This window comes from Coloeus monedula, assembly GCF_965178545.1.
Source record: "Coloeus monedula genome assembly, chromosome: 2".
NCBI classification, from domain to species: domain Eukaryota; kingdom Metazoa; phylum Chordata; class Aves; order Passeriformes; family Corvidae; genus Coloeus; species Coloeus monedula.
This window is the reverse complement of record NC_138782.1, coordinates 48,949,690-48,969,409: the sequence shown is the minus strand read 5'-3', so window position 1 is coordinate 48,969,409 and position 19,720 is coordinate 48,949,690. Positions and strand designations below refer to the sequence as shown.

Below are 19,720 nucleotides of genomic sequence, written 5' to 3'. Positions count from 1 at the left end.
TCTGCTCTACTTCCAAAGGAGATTGTGGGCATTTCAAAGCCTAAAGATGGATCCAAAAAATGGGGCACAGGTTCACAGGACCCTAGATGCCCATTTCACAAGTCATATAAGTTAATGTGTCTTAAACAATTCTACTCTTTCTGCAAGTTCTTTTAATTTACAGTAACTTATCAAGTTGTCTTGTATTACTATTTAAAATTACAAACTTATTTGGATATTAGAGGAATTTATAAAATGTTTAGGCTTCTACTCTACCATTGCAAAAAACAGCAAAACGAAGAAAATCCAAATATCGTTCTCCTTCAACTGGATTCCATCCAATGTCCGGGTAGCCCTTACAAATCAACAGAGGACAACTCTGCAATCCACATCCAGCCAAGTAACGAACCACCTAAAAGCAAGGTAAGATAAAAAAGATAATAATTGTGAAAAAGAAAAGTGCATCTTCAAAGGGAAGCATCCTTTACGTTGTCAGGATATGGTGTCTGCAATCTCTTATCCCTGACAAAACCATATCATGCTTTGGACAAATCAGAAGCGCACTCTCTTTCTTAGTTCACTCTTCCATTCTTCTCCTACTCCTGCCATGAACTGCAAGACCTACTTTTCTCAATTCCATCATTTATATCTCTAGAATTATGCTTTGCTATCTGTTCTCTCATTTCTCTTGCAACTTTGAGCGTTACAAATTAGTCAATTTTGCAATATTCCCCAGCTACACACCATCCATAATCAAAAACATATCTTTTCTTTTATAAAGAATAAAAGGTCTACTCTTTCATTTTAACCATTCATTTTCACTTGCTTTTTTTTCCCCCTTTCTTTTTTAAACACACAGCAGTAATGCTTCCTGTAATTCAGAACTATAGGCTCAGTAGTAATTTTTAGTTGGCCCTTTCCTTTCTGACCTGTAAGAACTGTAAGCATAGCCTTGAGCCAGTCTGAATGGCTTCTTCTTGCCGAGCACTTATAAGAACGGTAAGACTGAAAATATCCTTTTAAACACACATGGTCCATCTTCCTATTCCAATAAAGGAACATCTGCACTTGTATTACTCCTGACAGATGTTTTCCTATGAAGATTAAATCATCTCCAGAATCTGAGGTCTTCAAAAAAAAATTGGATACTGCAATTCCTCTGTCTTGCTTTTCTTAAGAAAGAGTTTTTAATGACTACCTTGAATCTGTCTTTCCATTACTTAACCTGCTTTTTTTATCCACTACTGACAGAGTAACTATTATTCTATTCCTTCTTACAGCAACAATTTACATATACTACACAATTGTTACAGGTTCTCTTTTTTATTCTTTATTGTATTTTATTTTTTAGTGTAATTAATCCAAATTTTGTCAAACTTTTCTGAAACAGGTTTAAATGTTAAGGGGAAAATATAACAGATATAGGCAGATATCTCTATGAAGATTTGTCATATGTTGTAACAAGTTGGCGCAAAGCTCCTAGTAACCCCTACTGTATTATGTCACCATTGCATGTCACCATTCAAAAGAACAACAAAGAAAGATTTTAGCAACAAAGTTCTGTTGGGTATGGACTCCACTACTGCAAAATTAAGAGTTGCCCTTGAAGCTATTCCTTTTGGCTACTACTGTATGTGTAATCACCACAACCTCAGTTCAATTTTTCAGACCAGCAGAAAGAACAAACAACCAGATTCTCAGTCTTCCCCTGAAAAGTACCAGAAACTGCCATATAGTCTTGGATTTTACTTACTCCAAGAAACAGGTATCTTCTCCTCTCTACAGGGGAAGAAAAAAAATTTGATGAAGAAGCTACCAACCTTCTCCAGATCAGGCTCCCTTAAAGCCAGAGCAAGTTCATTGTTATCCATTACAGACGCTGCAGCAACATCTAAAGGAGTTGATCCTCGCATAGAGGGAGAGGCTGTTAAAATAACATTTAGATTTAACAGCAATTTAATAAAACTCAACAAATTCTCAGGAAATGCATTACCATTTTTCTTAATAAGAGGCAGCATTTTGTCATTAGTTAGCACATGATTATAAATACATAATTTATACTTCTCAGTTTAAAATATCATCATGCACTTGAATGAAATTTGATACTGATATGAAATGAAAATACAATATAAATGTTCAAGCTAGAAACAACTTGTCTTATACATGCCTGTTCTCATCATATACTTTGTTTTAAGATTGCATTCTAATTTTCCTAATTGACACAACTTTGTTTTGAGGAAAGTGCAGTAAAAATTTTATGTCTAATACACAGACATGCCACCAAAATCCATTGAAATAGAAAATATCTTTAAGCTTTAAAACATAAGATTGTAAGTTGTGTATTTCTTTCAAAAATGGCTGTAAATATAGCATTAGAAAAATCTAAGGTTTTCATAGTGACACTCCAAATACATTTGATTTGGGCACTTCCTCTTCAAAAACATTTTGAGTTTATGCTTCTGTCCTATGCCTTTACATTAACACATTTGTGATCATTAAAAAAAATATCACGGTGGTTCCTAAATACTTATATATTGTCAATTTCAAGTACTATAATGAGGATAAATGTATTTCCTCTACAACATTTCAGCCAAGAAAAGGAAAGCAAACATGTTAAAAAAGTTTCAAGGTTCATTTCTGGGCATCTAACCATGCATCTAATCAAGGAAATGAGTTCTGTATTTCTCCCGCTGCCATAGGTGTATATTGACCAGTATACATAAAAGAGTGTAGGGGTGCATGCTTCAGCAGTGAGAGGTAAGCCTTAATGAAATGCTGCCAAAACATATTAATGATTCTCTTTGTCAAAACAGGAATATATCCTGTTCCTCAAAATGAGCTACTAACCACTAAGTCTCTCTGAATGTTCAGGCATATACTACAAAGTGTACTAAATTAGCTCAACTTAATGCTACTGTCAGGGGAGTTGTTTGGAGTCAGAAATACAGTTAATGAAGATATTTTGCACCGGAAAAAGTAGAAACTTGAATATAGAGTGAGTAAACAGAGGGATGCAGAAAAATACTGGTGGTTTCATATATAAATCAGCAGGAAATTTTAAATTTTATTTTAATACTTACCAAGGCCAACACTGCTGTTTTCCAATAAATAGCTGAGATGATCAAACATAGCTTTTTGATTCTGCCTGCTGATGCGGCAAAAATAACATAGAAAACGACAGCAGTTTGCCACCATCTTTGGGAATGCGATTTCCTAAGAAGCAAATAAAAACAGAGTCAAGTTCAAACTCTAAAACAGACATATAACATGCACAGGATCATTTACGTAAAGCCTTTTAACCTACTAATATGTAGGTGTTGTACTCCTTGCCCCTCAGGAAAGTTAACTGCTTAGGTTTCTCACTGGAATCATCAGGACTTGCTCAGGTAGCTAGTAACACCTTAAGCCTCAAAGATCAAGGTGTAAGCTTTAAAAACTGAAGCTGAGATCACCCACAGATTCTAGATTCAAACATGAAAGAAAGTGAGTACTCAGTTTCATAAACTAATACTGAATTGTTTTTTTAATTAGTTAATAAAAAGATCTCCCCTTTAAAACATAGTAAGTATAGAAAGTGCTACAGTTTTTTCTTTAAAGCATCTGAAATTACAATGTTAATAATACCCTCCTCTGGAATGGAAGGACAGATTCTTCTAAAAAACTTAATCAGCTATTATGTTAATGGAAATTAGTAAGAGATTGTGATCGCAGTATCTCCAGTGACAGCTCAGTGCCTTATAGGAAAAATCTTTGAACAGTTCTATTCCAAACTTTCTTCCTTCTAACAGTGAATTGCTTTACCTTGGATTCTCCTCCACCAAGCACATTTACCATCACTTCCATGACAGTCTCATGCATACCTAAAGCTCTCATGAGATTTGGATGTTGGTAAAATACTTTATTATTCATGATGTCTCTACAGGAAAACAAAATAAAAAAATGTTATGGACCAGTAGTTTACCTATTATGTAATTTGCAAAGCTAATTTACTGTGCAATTCTTCACCACCTCCTGAAGTAAAAAACTACCTCAGGGACTTTTTCCATTGAGTTTCAATCTCTCCTGTCTATTTTTCTATGCACATTGTGGAGGAACTTGGCCTTTCTTTTTCCATATTATAGTTACTGCAATAATTACCCCTTGATTACACTGGATTAGGAGACTCTTCTATTTTCATTAGAAATTCCATTCAGATCTAACATTATGTTCTGACAAGAGCATCATCAAAACTGCTATATTATTTTAAATTTTAAATTCAATTACGCAATATTTTTTGACACAAGTTCCTTTTTAGATTACTAAAACCTTGAGACATTTGCTATCTGCCATCAAAACCAATAAAAAAATCCTAGGGGAAAGAGATATCCAGCTATTTTCTAAGCGTCAAAACTAGAAGCTCCACAAATATTATTCATGAGTTACTGTTCAACAGAACTCTTCTCTTCTACATATTTCATCAGAACAGATTTTCATATTTAAAATCAGTCCTTAAGATCATAATGTCAATATTTTCTTTGACATCGTATACCGAATAAAAATGTCTGGTTTAAAAAGTAATTAAATTTCTAAAAACTATAATTAGTCTTGAAAACAAATACAACCCATAAATAACTGTGAAGGCAATTAGGTCATGGGAGAAAAGGATTAGCAGGTCACTACAGAAAATACTGTTGGCAACTGTGCAAATTTCAGTGTACATTTTAAACAGTCTTTTTTTTTTTTCCTGACCTAAAACTCCTACACTCAGGCAAGGAAAATTCAACCTTTTAAAAGAAGAGATGTGAAGAAGAGTATTTGACAGTATCAGAGTTTTTGACTCCCAGTAACCTTGCTCCTAAAACCTAAACTTCATATCAGTGATGATAGACCCTGCCTCCAAAGGCAGTCTCATCTTTTGGCACTAATGTTTCATGCCTGGAAAAAGACCTCAATGCTATCAATCTTCCAAGACATTCTAAACCCTTATTTGTCTGCAGCAGCTTTCTTTTACAGAAAGCAGTACAGAAAGTCAGAATGTTACCTGAAGGGCTGGCCAGCAACATTGCCCTACTTTGCAAATTACATCTACTTTCAGTGTTCTGTTTAACTGTGAACTGTACTAAAAAATGTCTCCCTTAGGGAAAAAAAATCTTAACAGCATTTCTGAGGAAACTGAGTTTTAAAGCAGCAATGAGTAACACTTCCATTTCTCAGCTGAAAGAAAGGAATACCACTCACAGCAAAAATCTGGCTTTTCTGAATAGGTGTTTGAGCTCAGGTTAGCCTATAGAAGGTACAAATAGCACAGCTGTATAACCTACAAGCTAAACAGGACCTTATAGAGACTACCATAAAGGTGACAGGAAGAGGTAGTGAGAACACTGGCTTAACTTACACCAGGCTTTACATAGCAGCAAAAACACTGCTAACATTAAATAGATTCCGAAAATCTTGGTTCTTAATTCACAGTAGAAAATGTTGAGGAAAAAAAATGTGTAAGAACTAAACACAGAACATGACATGAAAACCAAGTCTAGTAATCACTCACTCATTTTAGACTTCATAAACTGAAGTGAAATGAAACATTTTCCATTTGTATAAAAAGGTAGATTTGGAAATGCCAGTACTTTGTGTCTCTTGACAGATGCCAGACCCTCCCTTTTGCCAAAGCCTTAGCATGAGTACACCAAAGATTGCAACAACCATGAAACATTGATGAGATCTGCTGGCAACCTAAGAAGTAGGTGTAAGTATTTCACACAACAAAAGCTTTGCTTCTGCTTGCATTCCTGGCATTCTTTATATAATGCTGTCTTTGGTTCTCATTGCTCTTGCTGACTGGAAATTTCCAATAGATCACAGCTGATGCTTAGTATCAAAAGACATCTCTTTGAAAAACGTGAGAGAAAAAAACCAACCAGCCTCTTTCCTGCTAGAGGCTATCATGTTTGCTTTACTGTTTTCTCCATCTGAGCTCTTTATTAGCCTATACTTCAGTACTATTAATCATATAATTAGGATGAATAACACTGTGTGAACTACTTCATAGCTCAAACATACCATCTACATTTAGTGCAATAAAAAAGATGGCATATGTACAGACTTGGGTAGGCACAACTCCATTAGCTGACTGCTAACGGAAATTGCATGTGTCAAGAGCCAATAGTCAGTGCATTCATAAAAAATGGATAGTATTCTTGACAGGATTCTTTACAGCCATACTATTTAAAATATAGTAACAAGATAGATTCTGATATCATAAAATATTACATACATGTTTTCAACTTTTCTCAGAATCTTACAGAAGCCAACTGCTTCTGCCCCCAAGTGATACACATAATGCTGCAAAGGCTTTCTCTTACAACTGAGGATACTATACAACTGATAGCAGTGTCTGCATTTACATCCATATTCAGATTGAAACTTCGTGTACAACCTTGGCCATAACCATACAGCAAATCACAAAAAAAGTCTGTAAATAAAGAGAAGTTACACTCCCATTATTTACCCTAATCCACGAATCATAAGCTTCTCCTCTTCCTTCCCCATTCTGACACTAAGCAAGGAACGGATTTGGCCAAGGGATGCCAGAAGATTGATGGTGTCTTCCACAGACACGCTATTTATGGTGTAGGTCTTTGGTAGGGCTCGAACCAGGCCACCAATACCATCATACTGGCGATGTAGCAATACAAACATGGCCCTCACTAACTCCGGGTCTTCTATCACTGACTCCTGGGCCCAGCGCACCATCGTGTCTGAAATCAGCTGCTGGAGAGTAGCTGTGAAGAAAATAAATAAATCACAAAATTACCATGAATTGCTCATCTCCCTACTGCTAATCCCTCAGAACTCACTATGCAACATGAATTGGAATGAATTCAATTCCTAAGAAGCACCTTTTTCTCAGTATTTCTTTAGCAGACTATCAAAGAAAAATAAAAACCACACAAGAGAAGCAGGAATATCTCAAAACCAAAAGCCTATATTTAAAATTAAAGAAAACACAAAAAATTGTGAAGACATACTAGATGTTCATAAAGTCACCAGATTTATTTCTGTATATTGCTTTCAACATTTTTCTATTAATATAGGTCTGAGGGCTTTTTTAGCCTATTATGAAGTAAGGCTGAAAAATTATACTGGTAGTATATGTAAATGATATATTATTTATTTACATGTCTAAGCTCTGTATCCACTCAAAGTTTTATAACATATACAACAAAATAATTTAACTTATTCCTTTGCCAAAGAAAAAGGCCCTTCAAAAGAACTAAACACACTACAACCAAATAAATGGCAAATCATCATTTGCATACTTCCAGTTCAGTCTCTAATGAAGCAAGATACCTGCATTTTCTGGTGTCACTGATAATCTTTATTAGTTGGGATATATGTATGTTTGGGAAAGATATGTTAATATAAACAACCTATATAATCGCAGTTCAGATAATTCCAGGTTAACTCAAACTAATAAACAAAAAGAGAAGTACTTACAGGAAGATACTGGAGAAATAGGAGTTCACAGAAGAGAGAATGTTTAACAAAGAAGAGAATTTGTGCCAATACAGGGAAAGGGGAAAAGAGAATAGAAGTAATGTATTTCATTGCTGCTGTCCAGGCACCGTACTATAGGTGTTTCCATTGACACAGTGTCATTTTATTCATTTTTTAAGAATAAAAACACTTTTAAAATAAGGAAAAAGATGAAATGTGTTTGGGCTGATATTTTCAGAAGGACTGAATATAATAACAAGAAAGGACACAATGCTAAGCTTTTTGGGTGGGGTTTGTTTGTTCTGTTTTTTTGTTTTGGGGTTTTTTTTTTAATAAAGAATCCCAGGAGCAGACAATCATTTTGCTCCTATTTTCATAACTGCAATACTTCATTTCACCTACCTGTGGGTCTGTTTTTTTAATATAAGTCTTTCTACCAATATAAGACAGAGAGAAAATCAGGTTTTATAGAGCTTTTATGCTTATTACAAGAAAAAAAAGGAAAAGATTCATCATCAGATTCTGCACAGGCCTAGCCTCTAATTATCACATAAAAAATAAGGACATTTGAAAGTGCCACATACCACAAAAAAGGAAAAAATAGATAAAAATAAAAGCAACACTGACAAATAAAAAGATAAATAAAATTTTAATAGTCAGTTGGCACCAACAGCAGTACTAGGATGCCACTGGCAGTGATTCTTTTCAAGATAGAAAGGCAGAAAGTATCAGAAAAAATTACAGAACAACAGTTACAGTCAGCAAATCTTGAATTTTAGGTTGGGTGGGGAGGCTTCTGCTAATTACAGTCTAATTGCAGAGTTTTATTTCATATGGTAATGTTCATGCAAATACTGATTTGGAGCTGCTGCAGCTGAGGAAGTTCTCATAAATCAGGACCTTGCTACAATTATTAAGTCTGCACTAATTCTACTAAAAGCAAGATACATTCTGAAAAATGTATGAGTTGACAAGGATATGGGGCAAAAATGCCAGTAGACGAAATTTTCCACTACATCCCACTGGGAAACAAATCTGCCTATAAATCCATCTGTCCCTGTTTTTAGTAAAGCTACAAACTTTAAGGTGCACAGACACTTCACTAAAAATACACCTTGTTTTGGCTGAAAATGTGTGAAGAACTTCCTGGTCTGGTTCTTTTGCCTTTTGGAATTAAGTTGCAATAAACTGATTTAATTTTGCTTACAGGATGTCTTATCATCATCATCAACTGTCTTCTCAGCTTGTTTCTTCTTCAGATATGTAACTTTTTCCATAAGGTATAGGAGGCGACCCCTAATGGTTGAATCACTGTTGCCATCCAAGGTTCCATCTTCATCTAGTTCAATTCCTGAAATTTAAAAAAAAAAAAAAAAATGCACAAAGTAGTGAAAGAATAAAATTTAGCAAGCTACAGAAATCCTGTGTGTACAAACATAATTGAACTGAACTGTTGTTCTGCTCTGAGAGTTTTATATGGGACATGTTTAAGCAGCATTTGGAACAAGTATAGAACAGGCATATGTGCCAAGCAGGAAAGTGCAGATAAGGATCAGATAATCTTAGTAATTTAGCGTATAAATTGTGTGGTGCTATACCTAAAACATACACAAAATATATTTCCCCCAGTACTCATTTTACCATAATAACACTGATGCCAATGTTTTGGACATATGTAGCTCAGAAGTGTAGATATAGTCCCTAGAGATACAGTGTGGTTCAAGTAAAGATTTCTAGGTTAAACATATAAAAGAAGTGAAAGTATAAGTGTTACAACAAATATACTTTCCAGTGATCAGTCAGAAGAAAGAAGCCACCCTCATAATACAGTGCTCTTTCATGACATTACTATAACAAGCTACAAAAAAGCAAAAACAATTAATGCGAGGATTCACAGAATCACAGAACAGCTGAGTTTGGAATGAGCGTTTAGAGTTCAGGCTCCCAGCTCAAAACAAGTTCAACTAAGCAGGTTGCCCAGGACCATGTGCAGTGAATTTTGAGTATCTCCTAAGGTGAAGAGACTCCACAACCTCTGTGAGCAACCTGTTCTTGAGTTCCATCACCCTACAGTAACAAACTGTAACAAACAAGTAGAATTTCCTGATTTTCAATTTGTGTCACTAGACATCTCTGAGGAAAGTCTGCCTCAGACTTCTAAACTCCCCCTGCCCGACAGGTATTTATATACATAGATACCATCCCCCTTTTGAGCTTCCTCTTCCAGTTAAATAACCCCAGTCCTCTCATCCACTCCTTGTACAAAAGATGGCCCAAGAATTTAATCATCTTTGATGACTCCTCCCTGGCCTCACTCCAGTATGCCCACGTCTCTCTTGTACTGAAGAGTCCAGCTTTTCTACAAAGCTGCTTTTTAGTTTGGTCACTAGCCTGTCCTTGCTGCAGGGGTTATTCCTCCCCAGGTGCAGGACTTTATACTTCCCAGTGCTGAACTTCAAGGGATTCCTATCAGCTCATTTATCTTAAACTTATTGATTCATGCATACATTGCAGAGGAATTAAAAATCCTGACCCATACCTATTACTCACAATAAGTAATAAGTAATATAGTAATAAGTCCAAGTACAAATGTCATTCAACTATTTTCTGGATTTTTTTAGTTTCCAAAACAAGTTCTGAAGTTAAGGGTTTTGTGGAAAGTTCTTTAGCAGTCTTGAATTTTATAGGATGTTTCTTCATGACATAACATCAGTCTTCTCAATTTATTGCATTTGGTCCTAGTTGTCTGATTTTTTTGCTTTAGGTACAGTTCCATTTCTATTAAAAGTTATTTTGTTATAATTTGTTGTAACAGAGCAATTGATGCTAAACTAAAAAATGATCATCAGTAACTTCATATTACACACCAAATCATATTACAAAATGTTTTGCATGGCAGTCTCCTCAACCAAACTAATTAACAGTAAAGACACTGGAATGTCTTATCAATTGGAACTCAGAGATGGTCTGAAATTACCCAAATGAAATGTCTGTCTTCCCACAGTTGCACTATTCCCTGAGCTCTAGTTGTACTTTTTTGATTTGCAAACTTTCAATACATTGTCTCTCAACCATTCTACAAAACGTGAATCCCTAAGTAGCGGCTGACTAAACAAACATTTACTTAGGATGGGTAACTTTTACTTATTTTGCAATATATAGAGTAATTAGTTCTGCTCTATGATAATTCACCCTCTGACCCACAAAATTAATTTTCTACTTGTAGATTCTGCAAATTCCTATTTTCCCCCACAAGAAAAGAAAGGTAATGAAAAAAACTGTGTTAAATAATTTGAACAGAGGAGAATGATGGAAAAAAACTAAAGAAAAATGGAAAAATCAAAAAGATAAAGCTTGTTTTCCTTTCAAATGTTTATCTAAGTTATTTATTTCATCTGCATTTCCTGTTACCAAATACAAGAAAAATACTGAAAAGCTGGAAAGCATTCAACAATGACCCACTGGTGTCTGGACTGCTTGTCCTTTAAGGAGAGAATGAAGGAACTCAGTTTTTCAGCCTGCAGAACAGATGCTTGTGAAGCAAAACGTACAGCATTCCCTTACAGTTTGACCAGATAAGGATAAGACTATTTCCTTGGTTTTAACTCCAAGTTATTTATCTTTATTTGATAATATTTATAATTTGTATAGTGTAATTTTCAGACTATTCAGTTTATGTTTCTTACATAAAATTACTTACAAAAATTGCTTCTAAAGCTAATATAATTTAAAAAGTAAAAATGTTCAGTGACAAGACTTACCACAGTGTGTCATTAGGTCTTCATGGAAATCCAAGAGTTGATCCCGAATTTCTTCAGGGCAAGGACAATCATTTTTGTCATCTTTAAAGTTCAGCAGCATGTTAATCTTAGAGAATACAAAGAAAAGACAAATTACTGATCTCCAAAAGGAAAAACTTTCAAATCAAACAGAACTCTGCAACACAAAAAGCACATAAAGTGCAACAAGAAAGAAACTGTAAATTGTAGCTGTACCTGTTCTTGAGGAGGGGATCGAAATTCTTTTGTTTTTCTAGCTGTCAGAGCAGCAGACATGTTCAAGGCCTGCATCACTTCATTGTACCGGAAGCGTTGATTCTCTTGAAGCTTGGCCACAAAATCATCAGAAAATGCTACAATGGCTTCTATTCGGTGTCGTACTTGGCAGTCACACAGGTACTGAAGTAGATGACACATCTGAGAAAACAATATTGCAAGAGACATGAGTTGGCAAACTAAGAAATATCTTCTGCATATTATGTAAGTAAGGCTGGATTTCCTACAGCAACAGTTACTATCAAATAAAGCATCTGGAACACCTAATGCTGTTATTTACTACACGTAAAGCAATCATACACCCGGACTATCTGGCATCTGCAAGAGATTAACGTGCCTCAGACATAACTAAAGTTATAAAAGAATGGATTTACCTCTTTCTGCTAGGGAATTTCTTTTCTATTTGGATCCATAAAAATGAAGAATTCAATATTGATGGCATTGAGCAAGTAATTCTTTTAATAGTTGCTTGATCTATGGTGAGCAAGTTTATGTCATAGATACTAAATCTTTTCATTTTCTGTCAGGAAATTACTTCTCTATTTAACTAAAAAGTTTAATTTCAAAATGCTTTATTCCTTGAAAGACAAATTACCATGTGAAGAAAACAGGAACAACCACTATCACAACAGTATTTTTACCTGTAATTTAACAGGTTCTGGAAGTTTCATCTGAAGGAGTCCTTCCTTTGGCATTTGCTCCTCTCTGTTTTCTTCCTCTCCTTCTTCTGACTTGAGCTCACCTGAACTGAACTCCTTCTCTGAGAAATCAATTTCGTCCTCCTGGCTCATTGCTTCTTTGAAAACCCGGGGCTCAATCAACTTCAAGATGTGTTTCAGATCCTCATTGTGGAAGATTCCCATAATTAGAAGGGTATAAAAGAGCTTGATGAGAGGGACAAACAGAAATTCTGTAGAACCTCCAACTGGATCTCTGACATGGAGGCCTCCCTCCTGAACAGCTTCAGTCAGCATCTCCATGGTTTTGGCCTTCAAAATTTCCAGAGGGAATTCAGGGCTGAACTGAAAGCATTCACTGCTAATGCTTACAAAACTTGGAGAGGAAAACTGCATTCTTGGCCTTAATGAAGTGCTAAGTCCTATACCAGGAAGGCCGTGTTTTTTGTTTTCGTCAGGAAACAAAGTAATACTCTTGGTCTCATCTGTCATTGGAACTATAAATTCATTATTCATCATCAGCCTGGCAGTTGCATAGGTATTGAGATGGATGTCAATGAGTAAGTCATAATATCCTGCACGTAATAATCCTGGCATGTATTTATTCTCAATAGCATAGAGGAGTTGAGATTCATCCACATGGCTACACAGAGCATGGGCCACTCGGTTGTTGCCTAAAGCACAAACAGCTGAATACAATCGGAGGGTATGGTAGTGAAATTTCAGCAATTCTTCTTGTTCTGTCAGCTCTAAAATATCAATTGTTCTGCAGAGAAGAAAAAAAAATATAGTAAATCCCATATGCATAAATATCTTTTGAAGGGATTCAGACTTCTCCTTGAGGATAATATTAGCACAATATCAGGCTTTTTCCACATTTCAGCTTTCATGTGAGAAACACTGTCAACATAAAAATCAAGGACTAATAACAAAACTTAATCTTACATTTATTCAAGTCACTCCTAAATTCATTACTTTAACTACTTTCAGTGGGGAAAAAATCCAAATTATTTACTTAACACAGAACATTTCTTCATACTATAAACAAGAATTTACGCAACTGAAAATTAGGGTTTTAAAACTAGTTTGGGTTAAGATATTTATATCAATTACTGGTTTTAAATCTGGGGTTGCAAAGTGGCAACAGACTGATCAGTTCATTTGAAGAGGGTTCAGTGCTGGGGATCTTTGTTTGGAAATCTTACCTAACTTTTCAGTGACTTGGTTTTCAGTTTAGGCACTGGCAAAATGCTCAGACATTTGGGTAACAAGGAAATCACAGAATTAAATTTCTTCAATTTTTAAATTAAATTTAGGAAAATTAAAGCAATGGAATAATTAAATTGGTCACAAATCTTTAAAAATCTCTAAAAAACCAGATTTTTGCTTATTTTGCAGATTATCTTTAATAATTTATAACAGAGTTTCTTTCATTTTCATTGCAAATCTGCATATACTATTAACATGTCTGGAGAGAAATTGGAAGAGGTTGGAAACAATAAAAGAAGGGAGATTTTAAAACACTGGAAATTAGGATATTTTTTAAGATTAGTCAAATCAAAACACACTGTCTGCACTTACATGTGATATAAATACAGATAAGACCTTGGGCCTTTCTTACATAGATGGCATTACCTGACTAGGTTCATAATCCCAACATAACTCTGATACAGTACAAAACAAACGCCAACCTGTTTTCCTCAGGAATATGAAGGGCCATGAACTGCAAAGGATTCAGGCACTGTATCATCCAGCCCTGACGTTCACTGATCCGAGACACATCCACCTTCAAGAAGTGGTTTGGCACTCTGCTCCAAAGCACGTGAGTCAGAAACTGAACATGGAGACGTGGAGGACATTGAGACACAGGGTTTTTGTGCTCACTTTTGAATAAGCCAGCAGATAATGGCATTACATTCTGGAAAATTCCAATGAAAGAGACAATCAGGTTCACCATCTTTACCAAAAAGTGCATTTCTTTTCCAGAAATACACTCAACATATAGTACAATAGAACAGGAAATCAACATTTTCACTAGTTTTTAAAACAAGCTAGGAGCAGTTGCAAGATTAGCAGCAAGACAGTATTTTCCATGTTTGGTTTTAAAGAGCAGCTAAATTTGAAATAGAAACCTGACCGCCATATCTGGTTACTTCCTCGGACTCCACTTTTCTTTTACCTCTTCTGATTTCTCATACATCCAAGTATCCAAAGCAAGGTAGCAAATTCAGCTCAGTTTTCTTGTGTTCTATCTGAATGTACTTTAAAATTATTTTAAAACACTAACAAAATTCTTCAGATACACCAGTCATCCATTCTCTGTTTGTAAAATTAAGAGATTTGCCTTACCAACCCCAGGGATTTTATTTCATTGTGAAGGACGAGATTCAGAAAATTCTAATCACTTTCAACCCTTCTTATTCAATGTACTGTATTTTAAATTCATCAAGTATATAAAACTGAGTTAAGAATAAAAATAGCAACAATGCAAACACTTGGAATCATAAAAATGTGCCCAATACCAAGAATACATTGCAGGAAATAAATGGCAAAAATAAAATAAACTTATTTGATACAATTTATTAGCCCCAAATCTGCATAAAACCAAGCATTATTTACCTTTATTCTTCCCAATTCAAACTGGAAAACATTGGGACTTGTAGCTTGAGCAAATACAGCAGGAAACAACTTTGTACTTGGTTCAACCTAAATCAAACAAAGGGAAAAATTATTCCCATAACAGTGATGATTACTTTTTCTTACAATCTTGTACTAAAGCCTCTAATGATGCAGGCTGAAGATTCTGTTTTCCCCCTTCCCACTGCAAGACATCATCAAAAAATCCTTACCTGATAGTATGTGCCTAGTTCCTTGCCATTAGCTGTGAAGGTCAGCAGGCCACTGGCAGCATCAACCAAGCAACCAATCTCCAGACCATTATTATTACGTCCTTGTCCAGGGCTCAGGCTCTCTCCTGCGCACACCATATAGCAGTTGCTGCGTTTTATACTGAGTGTCAAAAGATAAATTTATTTATGAATGGTATGCAAAATTGCTGTAACAAACTAAGAACAACCTTGCAATGGCTGCAAACAACAGGGTCTTGCGGCTGAAAACAGTGGATCACATCCTAACCACTGCCAAAATTCAATGAAACCTGGATGTCATAACTGAAAAAAACAAAAACTTAAGATGACAATGTATGAACAAGTTCAAATAATTTGTAAAATACCAAAGACAAAACTGACTTTGCAAGGTAAGGTTTTAAATCATTTAATGTTAAGCCTAACAGAAAGCTTCTGATACGCATAATAAAATGAAGTGCTGAGAGGAGCTGTTGTACTAATTTTGGCCTCACAAGTCAATATTTACAGGATCATAATTTCAAACTATATAGAAAGATGTACTATTTTACTTTTCAGTGCCTATTGATTTGACTAGATCATTAGCCCACTGTTTCTTCACAAGCAAGTAGAGGTAACAATTAAATTAACACTTTTTCATACTACTGCTTTTTAAATTATTTTTTCTACATCGATCCAGTTGCATTAAATGGGGTGGATTTACACCTTATAAATTGCTAGTTGCTTGTATGTGTATAAAATATTGATTTTTCTAAGCAAATTCTAACCAACCTCTCATGAACCTTTCCTTTTTCATCTCCCAGTGTAACTGTGACGGTACGCACTCTGTCCAAGTCAAAGCTTGTGTCATACTGGTGAAAGTCTGATGTAATCCAGCCCACCCAGACATTAGCAGGTTCTTGACCAGGAAATATTCTCACTGAATAATAGTACTGTTAATAAAAAAAAATCATGGTATCAGATGTTAATATTTGTTCCCAATGCATCAGCTTCATTCAGAATTAATTTGTTGCTCTAAAATCTGAAAACATGTCATCTCTTCAGAAGTAGCATAGGCTTGCTCAAGTGCAATTCAAGTGTAATCAAAGCAACAAAAGGCTATAACCCAAACCAAAATACAGCCAAAAAAATGTGCATGTTAAAAGAAAAAAATAGAAAATATTAAATATGCAGTTTATATGCTTGTATTAAAGGCTTCTGGATCACGGCATTGTAAGCTGTATTTCTATAGAGACTATAATTTTTATACTGCATGTGACTCAGTTTCTAGCACCTATTATCTTTTAGAAAGAGAAGAACACATCCAGAAGAGGAGTATTTGTTTTCCTTCAAACATTGGGGAATAAGTGCTTATGGAGCTGAACTTGTCAGAGAAAGGTCTACAAAACCTGCACAAAACTTTCACTGGGAATTCCATTAAATAAATGTTCTGTAGAATTAGTAGAGATGTTTTCAAATGGTCCTGAACACTGACCAACTAGTTTAATGTACCTTTTCCAATTTATTCCATTGTTCTATTTTTTCTTCCTCTTTTATGTCTAGTGTTATCAACAATAGTCTCAAAAATTGATTAAACTAGTTTATAGGTTTTCATTTGGAAATGGTTTCAGTCTGGTAATCAAATCAAAATAAAAGGAACAAAACAGTCTCAACTTGAGTAGAAGATCACAACTACCACAGACACTTAAATTGAAAATTAGAATGTTTCTGAAACTCTTACAACCCAAAAAACCATGTAAGTATTAAAAAAAAACCCCTAAACCAAATAAATAAAGAAACCCCAAACAGCTAAAACATCAATCCTATATTACAATACCGTGGAAGTTTGCATCAAATAATCGTAGTCATCCCTATCATCTGCTAACACATCCTCAGTAAGCCGTGCAGAGTGACTCATGCTATAATCTGGCTTTGTCCTCCTGAGCATAAATCTGCAATAAAAAAAGTAAAATCAAAATCTCTATTAAAAGCTCAATCAAAAAGGCAAATTATTCAGAAAAGAGAAAGAGACAAGCTCATTTTTAAAAGCACTTAAATTAATTCTGACCTTAAACCATACATTCAAAAGTTACTTGACTGGTCTGCCAGACTTGAGTGGCATTTTCCTCTACTTTGAGAAGCAGAAGGGGGAGAGGTGGGAAAAGGTAGCAAGCTACTAACCTTTGTTTAAGACGTGAGGGCTTTTCTTGAACATAATCTTTATGGTTGTTTAACTCTGGTTTTGTGGCATCTTTTTCTCTTTCTGTCCGGTCAGGAACTAGATGACCATGAGCAGTTTTCATTAGAACCTCAAAATCAGAATCAGCATCATAATCCTCCAAGTCATTTTTTGGGCCAAAAAGACCAGAACCTGGTAACCCTCCTGCAGCTGATCTGGAGAACACCTCAGCACATTCAATGGGCATGCTTAATCGAAAAAACATTACATCTGTTTTACTGTTCTGTGAACCAAAGGACTTCTGTGTGACCTTCAGACAGGGGCAGCTGTCTATGGTGCCATCAATTCTCATCACCTATGAAACATAAAGATGTAGTTGTTTGGAAGCTGATGCTTTTTGTGCCATGTAAATATTCTATTTATATTTCTACAATAAACATCCATGACTTGCAAAACTTACAACAGTATACTGTCAACAGTCTAGTGCATTGCAATCCTGTGCTGACATTTTGAAGGGAAATAAATACTATGAGGAGTGGATGTTTTTGTTGCTCCATTTTTACATTAAAAAGAACAGTCACAAAGAAATTACCTTTCTCATCATAACTCTTTGCAACAAAAATCCAACTCTGCCCAGAACAACACAGACCAAGAAATAAAAATCATACATGTACATGTGAAAGAAAATAAACTGTTTCCTAAATACCACACAACAGCTGAAAAACAGTTCTTATTTCATCATCTCAGAAGGGTTTCATGGCAAACTTACAAGGCATGAATTCAGTTCCATCAAGATGCACAACTGATTAGGACATAAGTGTTGACACAATTGGCTAATAAATATTTATTACAATCAAAACCTATTAGCTATGTAAAAATCAAAAAGTGTGTGTACTAGAACACATGGTATCTGTTATTTAAAAATGCCCAGTTTCTGGAATTTGCTTACAAACATAGCTCTCACTGCACAAGGAGCTCTTAATGAGGACATCTTGTATAATTTGTCTCTCAGGATGTCGTGTTAACACACATCACAAGTTTCGTGGGGAAAAAAGAAACTACCAATCACATAATTATATTCTTTGCAACCCTACTGAATGTAAGACATTTTTAACAGGTATAAGGTTCATCCAGAATTGGGTCAACACATCACATTAAAATCTTGCTTGGAAGTACAAAAGTAGAAACATAATTCAAACATATTCAAGTGTCTAGAAACATTTTAATAGGATCACAAACCTCAATATGTTCATGGTTTTGTGGCACTGGTAGAAACTGAGGGAGCCTTTTACTCAGCCAAATGGTGATGTCTCTGTTTGTGTTAACAGCAAAGGGTTCATACCCTTCCTGTAAGCCACATATAGTGAAATATTTTAGAGTGCTGACATCTTTTCCAAAGTTCATTCTTCCCACTTGAGATGGGCCCAGGCTGCACACAGGTAGAAATCCTTAAAACGAGATGAAAGAATACATGGGTTGTACATAATGAACACTGGCGAACTGCTCTCTTCCATAACTGAATAAAACATCATTCAGGGGAAAAAAATTAAATCCAAAAAGCAAAGATTATAAAGATAAGCAATCATCAATAGCACATCACATCTTGCATGTCACCAAGAAATGTATCTTAAACATCATTCTGAAAAACAAAAGCCCCTTAATAGTCATGGATTTTTTTATGCAATGCCCAAACTACTTCAGAGAGTCTGAGCACCAGCTCTTGGTTAATCTCTCTGCTGAGCTGGTAGTGTATTGCCAATTTTACCTTAAGTCTTACTACTTTTGATATTCCTCCTAAAATGTCATTATTCATGGTATTTTGAGAGAGTCCTACTTTAAAAGTAATAGTGCTTGTCAATGTAGCTACAATAGCGAAAAAAATTGCAAATATGCACAAAGTGCATGTCACAGATTTTTTTAAAAAAATAAAATTAATTAATTTTAAAAATTAAGAAAACTCTGGCTCTGGAAAATGAGAACTGACAATACGACACTACAGCTTCATGAAATAAGGTATTTTGGTTTGGGATCGTGTTTTCTGTCTTACCTTTTGAATCAGCTTTACATTTGTATGCACCTTACTGTTTCACTAGCACAGGGAGCACATTTGTGACTTCTTTTTACAATTTTTTTTTTTCCTGATTCCCCAGAATGAGCAAGGGCACATTCCCCATACAGCTGTTCTGCAGATACATTCTTCTTTTTTTTTTCTCTCAGTTTCAGCTTCATGGTCTAAAAACCTAAGAAAATCTTTTATTTCTTCTATTTCTTTTCATCCTGCTTTTCAATTTCCACAGCCACAAACTACTTTGTAGATTCATTAGACCTAGTTATTTACAAAATGCTTTCTTTTCTATCAACGAGAAACATGAAACTCTGTTCAATGATTCTGATTCATGTGAATATAACAGGCATTGAAAAATATGAGGACAAAATACAACTTTGTTCCTCTCTTTTCTTTAGGCTGCCCAGGAAAAAAAAGGAGCAGAATAAACAAATCAAACTCCAGAG

At 35.1% G+C, this 19,720-nt stretch overlaps 1 protein-coding gene across 1 annotated transcript in view; it reads right to left on the bottom strand.

Annotated features, from left to right (window-relative positions):
* The window catches only part of RYR2 (ryanodine receptor 2), a gene marked incomplete at both ends in the record, with an annotated part of 390,473 nt that overhangs the window by 118,248 nt on the left and 252,505 nt on the right, over positions 1–19,720 (bottom strand). The window contains 16 exons of the mRNA XM_082276741.1: positions 256–391; positions 1,800–1,903; positions 3,060–3,192; positions 3,781–3,895; positions 6,467–6,740; positions 8,663–8,806; positions 11,217–11,322; positions 11,451–11,651; positions 12,152–12,953; positions 13,879–14,105; positions 14,807–14,893; positions 15,037–15,196; positions 15,823–15,983; positions 16,868–16,982; positions 17,212–17,564; positions 18,449–18,657. Coding sequence (XP_082132867.1) covers positions 256–391; positions 1,800–1,903; positions 3,060–3,192; positions 3,781–3,895; positions 6,467–6,740; positions 8,663–8,806; positions 11,217–11,322; positions 11,451–11,651; positions 12,152–12,953; positions 13,879–14,105; positions 14,807–14,893; positions 15,037–15,196; positions 15,823–15,983; positions 16,868–16,982; positions 17,212–17,564; positions 18,449–18,657 — 3,327 coding nt within the window. The remainder of the gene's footprint in view (positions 1–255; positions 392–1,799; positions 1,904–3,059; positions 3,193–3,780; positions 3,896–6,466; positions 6,741–8,662; positions 8,807–11,216; positions 11,323–11,450; positions 11,652–12,151; positions 12,954–13,878; positions 14,106–14,806; positions 14,894–15,036; positions 15,197–15,822; positions 15,984–16,867; positions 16,983–17,211; positions 17,565–18,448; positions 18,658–19,720) is intronic.